Source organism: Arachis ipaensis, chromosome B9 (assembly GCF_059453495.1).
Source record: "Arachis ipaensis isolate K30076 ecotype BB chromosome B9, ASM5945349v1, whole genome shotgun sequence".
In the NCBI taxonomy this organism is placed as follows: domain Eukaryota; kingdom Viridiplantae; phylum Streptophyta; class Magnoliopsida; order Fabales; family Fabaceae; genus Arachis; species Arachis ipaensis.
Window position 1 is genome coordinate 14,752,219 of NC_142444.1, and position 12,695 is coordinate 14,764,913.

Below are 12,695 nucleotides of genomic sequence, written 5' to 3' on the forward strand. Positions count from 1 at the left end.
CTGAGAGAAAGGAGAGAAGGGAAGTATACCCAAAGGGAAGACGAAAAAGGAGAAAAGGAAAGAGAGGGAAAGTACTTATAAGATCTTAGGGGCACACTCGTAAATTAGCCTACTCATTAAAAAGGCGCGCCATTACCAACATAACCACCCCCATGTGTAAATGCAAAAACCGAACGGACGCGACGTTTGATCAGACGCGACGGTTGAAGAAATTCAAAATCACGTCGATTTCAAAACTAAAATCACATCGGTTCTCCGACTTGGGAAGAAATACCGACTTAAGCATCCTTGAGTTCAATTAATACTCGAATCCAACTCATAACTAAGAGATCGAACTCGAGTAGGGGCACTGTTCATACCCTGACCCAATGCAATAGCCAGGCCCAACTAAGTTAAAAAGGCCCAACCCAAAGGGATGGCCTTCACCGCTCACCCGACCTCCCCAAAGAAGTCGGACTCGGCATGAGCTAGCAGATGACACTTATTCAAATAAGAAACTACCTCCTAAAATCTCTCACCCACTTCTGGAAGAAATATCTCAACAACCCTAAGATAAAGGGACGGTTATCTACCATCAGAGGAGGAACTACTCCAATGGTGGTTATTGGTTCACCATCTATAAATACATTGAGACACTTAGGTAAAACTAAGTTCCAATACTCTAAACCTGCTTACCCCCTTTGCTAACTTAGACATTGGAGTGTCTTTGCAGGTACCACTCCCCATTCTTTCACATACACAACTCGGACGGCGGCTCCCAGACGTAAACCAAGTCGGAGACCACCTTCCTCTAGCGTTTGGGCCTCTCATTCAAGCCCAACCATCCGGTTCTAGGTAAGTCCCGGAACAATTATTATCATAATATTGGCAATTAAAAACAATGATAATAACATTAATAATTATAATAATCAAAATAATACTAATACTAATTATAACAATAATAATGATAATAGAGATATTATAATAATAGCAGTAACCATAATAATCAGTGGCGGCGGAGCTTTGTGTGGGCAATGGGGAGCCATGGCTCCCCAAAATTTTTGTAAAATATTAGTGTTTTATTTAAAGAAAATAAAATTAGCTTGTTTGGTTAAATTGATATACTTTCAACCTATCTATCTGAGTTCGATGCCCTTCAAACTTTTTATCCTATCTTATTTGACAATAACAAATAATGTTATTTTATTTTTAAATCAACTTTACAAATTTAATGCCATTATAGTATCAACACTGTTTACATTAATAAATTTTGATGTTTTTATTTTATTAAAAATTTAAGATTTTGTTTTGTTGTATTAAATTATTTGATTTGTAATGAAATAATAACAAAAATAATTAATCTTGAGACTTTTGAAAGATAAATATTATTAAAGGTAAAATTGATCTTTTAAAAGGTTAAAAAATAATTTATAAATTATAATTGATCTTATATAACTTAAATAAAAAATCAATTTTTGAAAAGAAAAATCAATTTTTAGATAAAAAAAAATTGATTTTCTAAATAAAAATAGGTTTTTATGTACAAAAACTAATTTTTTTTATGTAAAAACTAATTCTTTTTTAAAATTGATTTTTTATTTAAAATCAATTTGGCTTATTAACCTAAACAAAAATTTTTACTAATCAAAATCAGAATTATTTTTTTGTTAATCTTAACCATATGTAATTTTATATATTAATAATAAATTTATAAATAAAATAATTATATTTATAAATTTTATTTTAATATAAATACTATTATATAATTTTTTATTAAGATTTTTAGCTCTTCAAAAAAAATTTTTAAACTCCGCCACTGATAATAATGACACTAATAAAAATAATAATAGCAATAATAAGTGAAATAATAATTACAACAATAATAAAAAAGAACAGTATAATAGACAAAAAAAAAAAAGACCAGTATAAAAGTGAAAGTCATTGTAAAAAAGATAATATTAGTCATGACTATAAACTTAATTTATATTTAAATTTGTCCTAATTATTACAATTTAATATTTACGAACCGACTCCTATATTTTTGGATATCTTTATTTATTGTCTGGTCCTTCAAGGTTTGGATTATACATTTTTCACTGAAAAAAAGCTCCTTGGAGAATATGTGCCTATAATAATCAATTTGGCATCTCATAAAGTAAAGCCCATAACACTGAAATATATCTCTATGTATACTTTTTAGAAAAAGTTTAAGAACCAGTAACTTTTGTGTTTTGTGGTTAGCATTTAATTATCAAAAGAAAAGTAAGTGATCTTCTATTATTAGATATAATCTTACACTATTAAAAATATTATTGATGGCCAATTGATAATTATAAAACACAAAAATTGTTGGCCCCTTAGCACTCTTTAATAAATATTATTGTATAGAGACTATTTGTAAAACTAACTAACTATGATTAGTTCTAAACTATTTTCTAACTATAGTTTCAACAGATTTATTTCTAACCATTATATAACAACTAACTAACTAAAATTAAAGGCTAATGATTATTATAAAAAAATTCTATATCAACTAACATTCTCCCTCAAATTAGAGGTATAGATGTCTAACAACCCTAGTTTGGAATAGCAGAAAAAGAAGGGCCTGAAACCAGTGTCTTGTTAAGCAAATATGTTGTTCAGTTAGCAGAAGTAACAGGTAACAATTTGAGAATCCCTTTATTAGCCTTATCCCATACAATGTGGCAGTCGGCCTAGAAGTGTTCATGGTTTGGTTAATCCAAAAACTAAACCAGTTTTTTGGTTAATCAAAAATATAGTCTTAGTTAATTAACTAAATTGGTTGTACATGATAAAATCGATTATTAACTGGTTAGTAAACTTTAAAATTGGTTTTTAACCGGTTATTAAAATAAAAACCAATTTTTAAAAAATAACCGATTTTTACACTAAAAATTGATTTTTATATCAAAAAATTGGTTTACACCTAAAAATTGATTTTTACACAAAAATTCATTTTTGTACATACAAAAACCCAAATTTTTAACCTTTTTTTTCAAATTGAATTTTTTAATCTAAAAATTATTTTTTTCTTTCTAAATGATACGAGTAACATTTGTAAATAATGAAATCCCTTCCATTGCTTCATTCTTTTTTCTAATGTAAATAATTTTCTTTCTAAATGATACGAGTAACTTTTTCTTATCTCCTTCTCTCCATCTCTCTCATTTTCTCTCCCTATCCTATCCTTTCTTCCTTATCTCTCTCTCTCTCCCCTTCCCCTCTTTCTCTCCCTCCTCTCTCTTTGTTTTCCTCTCTCTTTCCCATTTCTCTTTCTTCCCCCTCTTCTCCCTCTCTCCCTCTCTCCCATTTTTCTCTCTCTCCCCATCTTCTCTCTCTCTCTCTCTCTCTCTCTCTCTTCTTCTCTTCCTTCTCTCTCTTTCTCTCTCCTTTCTTCTTTTTCTCTCTCTCTCCCTCTCTCTCTCTCTCTCTCTCTCTCTCTCTCTCCTTCTCCTCTTTCTCCCCTTCCCCTTTCTTTCTCTTTATCCTTTTCTCCTTCTCTCTCTCCTTGCTCTCTCTCTCCCCTTCCCTCTTTCTCTCTTCCCTCCTCTCCCTCTCTCCTTCCCTCTTCCATCCCCTCTCTCTCTCTTTCTGTCTCTCTCTCTCCCTCCTCTCTCTTTCTCTCTCCCATCTCTCTTTCTCTCTCTCTCTCCTTATCCTCTTTCTTTCCCTCTTTCTCTCTCTTCTTCTCTCTCTCTCTCTTCCCCTTCTTCTCTCTTCTCATCTCTCTCTTTTTTCTTTCTCTCCTCCTCTATCTCTCTTCTCCCTCTCTCTTGCTTTGGAGAGAAGAGAAAAGAAGAGAGAAGAGAGGGATAGAGAATGAGATAAGACTGTGAGAGAAAGAGAAAAGAAAGAGTAGAAAAAGAAAGAGGAGAAGGAGAGAGAAAGAAAAGAGGAAGAGGAGGAGAGAGAGAAAGAAAGAAAGAAAAGAGAGAGAAAAAGAGAGGTGGGGGAGAGAGAGAAAGGAGGAAAAGGGAAGAAAGGGAGAGGAGGAAGAGGGGAGAGAGAGGAGGAGGAGGAGATAGAGGAGAGGAGAGAGAGAAATGGGAGAGATGAGTAGAGAGAGGAAGGAAAGAGAGAGAATGGAGGGGGAGAAAGATGAAAAGGAGAGAGAGAATGAGAGAGGGGGAGAGAAGGAGAGAAAGATAGAGAGAGAGAAGGAGAGAAAGAGAGAGGGGGAGAGCAAAGGAGAGAGAGAGAGAGAGAGAGAGAGAGAGAGAGAACAAAAGAAGGAAAGAGAGACAAGAGAGAGAGAGAAAGAAAAGGAAGGTGGAGAAAAAGGGAAAGAGAAGAGAGAAAGAGAGAGAGGAAAAAAGGGAGGGGAGAGAGAGAGAGAGAGAGAGAGAGAGAGAGAGAGAGAGAAGGAGAAGGGGAAAGAGAGAGATAGGGGAGAGAGAGGAGGATAAAAAGAGGGAAGGGGAGAGTCGGAGAGATGGAGAGGAAGAGAGTGAGATAGAGAGAGAGGGAGAGAGAGAAGAAGAAGAGAGACGGGAAGGAATGGAGAGAGAGAGAGGGGGGGAAAGGGAGAGAGAGAAGAGGGGAGAGAGAAATAGATAGAGGAGGGAGAGAAAGAGGGGAAGAAGAGAGAGAGAGAGGAGGGGGGAGAGAGAAGGAGAAAGACAAAGAGGAAGAGGAGGAGGAGGAGAAAGAAGAAAATGAGAGAGAGAGAGAGGGAGGAAGGAGAGAGAGAGAGAGAGAGAGAGAGAGAGAGAGAGAGAAGGGAGAGAAAGAGGAGAGAGAGAGAAGAAGAAGAAGAAGAAGAAGAAGAAGAAGAAGAAGAGAAAGAAGGGAGGGAGAGAGAAAGAGAGAGGAAGGGAGAGAGAAAGAGAGAGAGAGATAGAGAGAGAGTATGTAAAAACTAATTTTGGAGTTTGAATAAAATCAGTTTTAATTAGATTTTAATTTTAATTTGGTTTTGGTTAACCAATTCTAAAAAATATGGATATGGTTTTTAAAATTGTTTTATTAAACTGGTTAACCAAAATGTGGTTATGATTTTTTAACCGGTTAACCACATTTTGATTTTTTTATGAACACCCCTAGTCAGCCTCTATATGTTTGGTGCCTTTGTGAAAAATTAGATTGATTGCCATATGAAATGCAGATTGACTATCACTATACAGAATGAAAGGCTTTGAATGTTCAAGACCAAGAACCTTCAACAATTGAATGAACTAAATTCCTTCACAATAAGGCACGATATTCAACTTCAAATTATGAATACAATACTGTCTATTACTTGCTACTCTTCCATGAAATAAAAGTTGTCCCTAGAAAAAAAAAATACCCTAAAATTAATTTTTCTGTATTTGAACAGGTTGTCTAGTTAACATTAGCAAACTCGGTGAGAGTGTAGTCATTGTGCAGAAGAAATAAAAAAGAGGCTAGTGCTAGGAGCTTTTTTTAAATATTTCAAGATTCTCAAGGCTACTTTGAGATGGTTAGTGGTTGGGGACTCTAATTATTGGCTTAAATTTTTCACTTCAAAGGATATAGTGCTTGTGAGATATTACAGTTTTCCAATCAATTTCCTATAATTGGTAGAATCAGCAATGGGGTCTTCTGAGGTCTTAAACAAATGGATTAAATAATCCATTGGTGTTGACACTGGCTTTGCATCAATTTGCCCAAATTTCTCAATCATGTTAGTAGTATATTTCTTTTGGAAGGCTAAACCTTTCGTGCTGTAAGCCACCTCCATACCTAAGAAATGTTTAAGTTTGTCCAAATTCTTGATGCTAAATCTATCATCTAATATCTTCTTGATTCGGATGATTTTATTTGCATCATTCCCTGCCAAGACAAAGGAATAATCTGATTTAGACTGCACATAATCAGATTTAGATAGGACAAAAACAAGTTTGGTGTTTTGTCGTCGACTCGCCTGCTTGAGTCTATAAAGAGACTTGTTGAGCTTGCAAATCGAACCAGCGGGAGCTTACAATCCTTGAGGCACCTTCATGTAAACCTTTTCAAGCAAATCACTACGTAAAAATGCAATGTTGACATCTAATTGTTTCAAGAACCACCTCTAAGACACAGCAATAAAGAGAAGAACTCTCAAGGTGGTCATGCAAATCACGGGGCTAAACGTGTCAAAATAGTCAAAACTGATAGTCTAATTGTACCACTTTGCCACTAATCTGGCCTTGTGCCTTTTCACAGAACCATCCACATGGAATTTGACATTGAACACCCATTTCGAACCAATGGCATTCTTTCTTGGAGGCATCTTGGTAATAGTTCAAGTTTTGTTATTTTCAAGAATCAAGAATATTGACCTTAGCATTAGTGGCATCCTTCCAACAAGCTTACCAGACAGCATCATCATATGTCTTTATTTTTGTTCATGTTGTCCTTGTGATCAAGTTGTTATTGTTCTGTCTTTATGTTTTGTGTTTTTTTATGTAGTTGTGATTTTCTTGAGTAAAGTTAATGTCATTATATTGTCATTTTTTTTAGTAAAGTTAATTATTTCATTATATTTGTGATTTTCTTGAGTATCCAATCTTAACTAATTTTATTATATTTGTCATTCAATGTATGATGTGCCATCCAAACATGAAATAGTGAAAATCTGAAGAAGCAAACCGACAAAGTCATACATATAATAAAATCAGCATACATGAAACTAAACATAAATAATATACTCGTAAGTACAACAGTATAATTTCACAACCTTAAACATAAATAACATACTCATAAGTACATGAATCTAAACATAAAATAAACTTAAATAACATACTCATAAGTACCTGAAAATAATTCGGGAACCACCTATCTCCACCCCTACCATCCTTGCCATGAAACCAGTCTATGTTCAAGGCTGGTTCAGGCATATGCTGAATGCCACCGAGCTGTGGAAATACCCTGTCCACTTGGTGGTTGGTGCCATTCAATCACGGCGAAATATATCAGGCTAGTCACCACCCGCTATAACCGACTGTGCTCCTCAGCTGAATCTCTGGATTAACAACGGCAAGCACGTCCAGCACAGCATAAGGCTCCCACACAATCTGCAAATGATTATAGAATCTTCTATTAGTACAATATATACCAAACATGTCGGCGAACGAGTAATGAAACTTGGAAACAGACACAAACAACTTACATCTTGACCACCAAGCGGTCTAATGCAAAGCGACACTGAATAATTCTTTCCTCCTTGTGGTTGGATGTCGATAAATAAGTGGCCCACCTGGACAATGACAACGTTATATGAATATATAATCTGGCAGCTCAATAGTTAATAACTAGAAACTAATAATGAAATTCTAAGTGCATCTATCGATACCTAGAAGCCAACAAAAAAGAAAAGTCGTCGAATCCATGCGGCCTAAGAGTAGGAAACTGCCTAAAAAATCCAAAACTGTAGTAGCTGGAGGGGGGCTGCCAAGTTTGTCACATTTCTGTTGACCACCTGACACATGCATCGATATAGCCATGCCAACGCAGCCGAACCCAACTATAAGTGCCCATCTCGTCAAGCCTCGCCACAAAGGGCAACCACCGTATATGAACCCAATTTTCACTCTTGTCACCAAACAATTGAGTGGATAGCAGCATCATAATGTGTGCACGTGCATATATGCGTACGGTATCCTCAGTTGCATTGGCCGGCAGCACCCTGAATCTCTCATGGAACCATGTGAAGTGGACTATAAACTGGTTTACCTTATCCGGTAGTGGAAGCTCGCCAAATAACTTCTAAAACCACTCCCAAGCCTGTCTGCTATCATTCATCAGCTTATCAAAATCTGTGAGGCACCCAGATACAGCCTTACCATCGATGGACAACCCCAGCTGGTATGCCACATCTTGCAGCGTGATGGTGCATTCTCCGAATGGCATATGAAAGGTGTGCGTCTCAGGACGCCACCTCTCAATGAATACACTGACCAAGGACTTATCCATCCAAAACCACCGCGTGTTGAGCCTAGTCAGGTGGTACAAACAAACCCTCTCCAAATAGGGTATGATCTTATCATGCAAAGGCATATTCTGTTGCCTCCAAATACTGTAAATACACCTACTTGGTAGTAGCATGTGAGAAAAATAACCACACCAAATGAAATTCCAACATTACAAATTTAAACTATAAATTATAACCAGAAACAAAAATTACAAGTGTGCTATCTATCCAATCTTAACTAACATTTTAGATATAGTTCAGTTAACATTATTTTTCAACCTAATTTTATTAAAATAGAAAAACAAAAATGTTGAACTTTTACATAAAATTTTGAAACAATGTATTTTAGAATAAGTGAAAAATGTTCAACTTTTAAATTCATAAGTCCTGCATTATAAAATTTAAAATTGTAAAACTTAAATTTAAGACTTAAATCTTAAATTTAAAATAATAAAATACAACCGTTAGGTTTCATTTCTAAAATTTAAGTCTTAAATTTTAAATATTAAACTACAAAACTTATAATTTTAAAATTTAAAATAATAAAATACTACCGTTAGGTTTTATTTCTAAAATTTAAATCTTAAATTTTAAATAATAAATTACAAAACTTATAATTTTAAAATTTAAAATTTAATATTTAAAAGCTAAAATTTTAAATCTTAGTTTTCAAATATGATATTTAAAAAATAACCCTACAAGCCTTAAATACTGTATTTAAAATTTGAACCCTAATTCTCAATTACAGATAACCATTCTACTTAAACATTTGATTCTACCTTTAAATTTTAGGTCTTAACTTTAAAATCCTAAACTACAAATCTTAAATTTTGTATTCCAACTATTGCACCCTAATACTACATTTTATGTTATATAAAATTCAATACATAAAAGAAAACCAACTTACTTCTTCATTGATACTTCCGGCAACGTGCGCAACGCCGTTGAATTAGTACAGGCTGCGTTCGTCCGCCATGATCCCGTGTCTAAGTACTTCCAAATGTCCAATAGCCTTAAGAACTTTTTCCCTCTCAATTCACAATTTTCTCTCTCTCTCTCTCACTATCTAAAACAAAGTTTAACTTCTCTCTAAACTTTTGCCAAATGATACAAACGGATGAATAATTCACGACTCCCTCCAGCATATTTATACTCAAGCACAAACCGCTGTATCCCTATCGCGGTTTATACATAATTGAATTTCGTGAAAAAATTATTGGAGGGGTGTTGCGGTTTTTTCCTTAACGTGTTTGAATATAAACCGTTATACTCCTCCAACGATTTATGTGTATACCTAATTCGTAGTTACGGTTGATTTCCATAATAATATTAAAGTTGCATTTGTGTATACAATCTTTAAAAGTTGTAATCCGATAAAATTAAAATGCAAAAGATTTATTTTGGCAACTTATAAATTATTAAATAAATATTCTAATAATTTTTGGTAAAAATAAACGGTGTCAAATAATAAGATTTTTTCTTTAATTTTTTAATTATATTTGAATGTGAGTTTAAAAAAAGAGACCTGAGGAATGGAAAACAACTTAGCCACTACTAGATTGGACTATTTCTTATTATATATTAGGTTTTTTAAATTATTTTACATAACCATCTATTATACTCCTAATTAATATATATAATCTAAAATTTTAATTAAATATAATTTTATATTTAATTTAATTTTATTATTATTTTATGTTCACTTTTTTAAATTTAATTGTCTTTCTATTTGAATAAAATTATTAAAATAAACATTAAATTTTATTAAACATCTATAAAAAGTAAACAAAATACTTGTATTAATCATAAAGTATTTACTTTTTTAATTTATAGATGTTCAGTAAAATTTAATGTTTATTTTATTAATTTTATAAATTAAAAAATAATTAATTTTTAAAAAAGTGAATATAAACTAAAAATAAAAATAAAAAATAAATAAATATAAAAATGATATATAATTGAATGTTTTAAATGATATATTTTAATTAAAAATATAATATATGGTTATATAATATAATTTAAAAAAACGTAATATATAACAAGAAAATACTATAATGTTGAAGATAATTGTATTTTTTAAGGTGTAAAAAATGAGTTTAAGTGAGTATCGTGGGTTTGAATTTCACCTTATATATGCAGTAATCCATTGGCCAGCGGCAAATTCTTAAATGGAGCTCAGATTTACGACGGATTAGTTCTTAACCTGTCGAGTTAAGAGATATCGTGGACAACTAAAAATAAATCAGTAAGATTAAAAAGTATAAAAATTTTAAGATTATAAAATAAAAACAAGAAAGCTTTATATAATGATTAATTTGATCAATTTTGTCCTATGATTCCTATACATATTTCTTCGAGTTATATTTGAAAAAATAAATAATTCTTCTTCAAACTAGTAAAAAAATATCCAAACCATCAATAAAAAATATAAGATAATGTCTAATTTTAACATATTTTTATTCGTTTCTTCTGAAGTATTTCATTATTACTTGCAAATAAATATAACAAAATAAAAGAAATTAAGAAAATATTTATCGGAATTGTACTAAAAAAAACATTAAACAAAAAAGATATTCATTCACAAAACCTTTCTTTCATATTTCGAATAACAATACACATGGCTATCAATAAAAAATATAGGCCAACAAATTAATAAATTACTTTAATTATAGAGGACTCGTTTGCTATTAAAAAATATTTTAAGCCACACTACAAACATACATAAATACTATATGGCTGTAACATTGGCCACAAATTAAGAATGTTATCAATAAGTCCTTAAAACCATAAAATTCTTTCTCTACCATAGACATAATTCTTAAATAGTTTATATGAGAAGTTGGGAAATTAATGTGTGTGTATATAAATAGGCATGCATGTTACAGTGAGAAGTGTGAAATTGAGTTAATTGCTTAACATGACAACATCTCAAGTCCAGAAGATAGAAACAGAGTTTTCTATTAAGGCAGATGCTAAGGAATTCTATGATGTTTTCTGCAACAAGACACACCAAGTTGCCAAGGCTTGGCCTGATATTGTTCAGAGTGTTGTAATTCATGAAGGTGGATGGGGCACCGAGAGATCCATCATTTCATGGAACTATGTTTATGGTAATGTCAAGTGGACTTTAACTTGTTACAAAGTTAATTCTTCTTGATTTATATTTTAATTATCTTTTACCTCAAACCCCGTCCCCTCACAAAGTAACGGTCAAAATTCAAAATGCATACAAATTATTTTTGTTTAGTATTAGATATTGATATAAGATCTGGAAGCTTAAATTTCCATATGAAAAATTTTTGGATCAATAATTTTTAATATTTTTTGTTATCATTTGATTAGTATAAATATTAAATTATCTTTAATAAATAAATTATATTAATTTATGTGTGTAAATTTTAAAAAATATGAATGTAAACTGTATTAATTTATATGTAGAAATTCTAGTAAATATAAATACAAACTATATATTTCTTGTGTGCAAAATCTCTATAAATATAGGTCCACATTATTACTGGCCAAATACTTATAAAACATGATAATATTTACTGGCCATTTAGCATTGTGACTTTCACAATTTTGTGATGACACTTTTTATTTCCTTTAATCCTTAAAATCTAAACGGTTTTTGGTTTTGATAAGATTAGATGGCAAGGCTTGTGTTGCTAAGGAGATTATTGAAGACATTGACAAAGAAAACAATAAAATGAGCTTTAGAGTGTTGGAAGGAGACTTGCTGAACCACTACAAGAGCTTCAAGTTCTTGCTTCATGCTGTTCCCAAGAAAGATGGAGGAAGCATGGTGCACTGGACCATGGAATATGAAAAGATCAATGACAACACTTCTGATCCTCACACTTTGATGGAGTTGGTAGTTGATGAGAGCAAACAGGTTGAAGCTCAACTTATTTCCCAAGACTGCTGAAAAAGTAGTGATGAATAATTCACATCAAAGTAATGGTGAATTTGAAGCTGGGTAATTGGAGCTATATAATAATATTATTATGATGTGCCATTATGTATCTTTGCTAAAATAATGGGCAATGGCATAAGCTACTATATATACTAAGCTTATTGAGCCGAGATGCATGTTTCGTGTCCTACGTTCAATAATAAATAATAGAAATGATTAAGTTGTCGTGTGAAAATGAGATATTATTGCCGAGAAATACTTCAACATTTTCAGAAAAAAAAAATTATATATTCACTTCTTCTAAGACATACATTTAGGTAACATTTGTTTTGAAATAATGAAATTTGAATTAATTAGGAGATTGAGATTTAGTACTGTATTTATTAGTACTGTGTTTATTAGTAATTATAAATTGAAACTAAAATTTTGGTAATTATTTTGGTAGTTCATATCTTGATCCTTGTCCTTCTATACCAACGACTCTCTTCCTTTATTTGGTGTCTCTATAGATTTTATCTCTTTTCTTTGATGTTGTGAAAAAAATTTTAGTTTCTTTTAAGTTTATTTGATTAGTTAAATCCGATTTTGCAATCTTATTTAATAATCTAGGATCTTAACTTTACGAGTTGAGTTTGAATTCATCGTGATTATTGTGTATACATGATTGATTGTGCGTGAGCTTATGTCTTATTATACCTAAAAAATTTCAATCTTTACATCAATGATTTTAGTTTTTTCATCGATGGTTTAAATGTTTTATTATGCCTCTATTTTTATTTTCTTTAATTAATAGGAGTATTTTAATAATTTTTTTATGAGAAAGTTTAGGGAGCTATTTTTATTAAAATCTGACCAACACTTAACCAATAA

At 31.9% G+C, this 12,695-nt stretch overlaps 1 protein-coding gene across 1 annotated transcript; it reads left to right on the plus strand.

Annotated features, from left to right (window-relative positions):
• Positions 1-10,751: 10,751 nt before the first annotated feature.
• On the plus strand, positions 10,752-12,060 carry LOC107618229 (MLP-like protein 43). Its single transcript, XM_088500516.1, has 2 exons — positions 10,752-11,022; positions 11,560-12,060. The coding sequence occupies exons 1-2, from the start codon at positions 10,830-10,832 to the stop codon at positions 11,835-11,837; spliced, it is 471 nt and encodes a 156-aa protein (XP_088356642.1). The 5' UTR covers positions 10,752-10,829; the 3' UTR covers positions 11,838-12,060.
• The last annotated feature ends 635 nt before the right edge of the window (positions 12,061-12,695 follow it).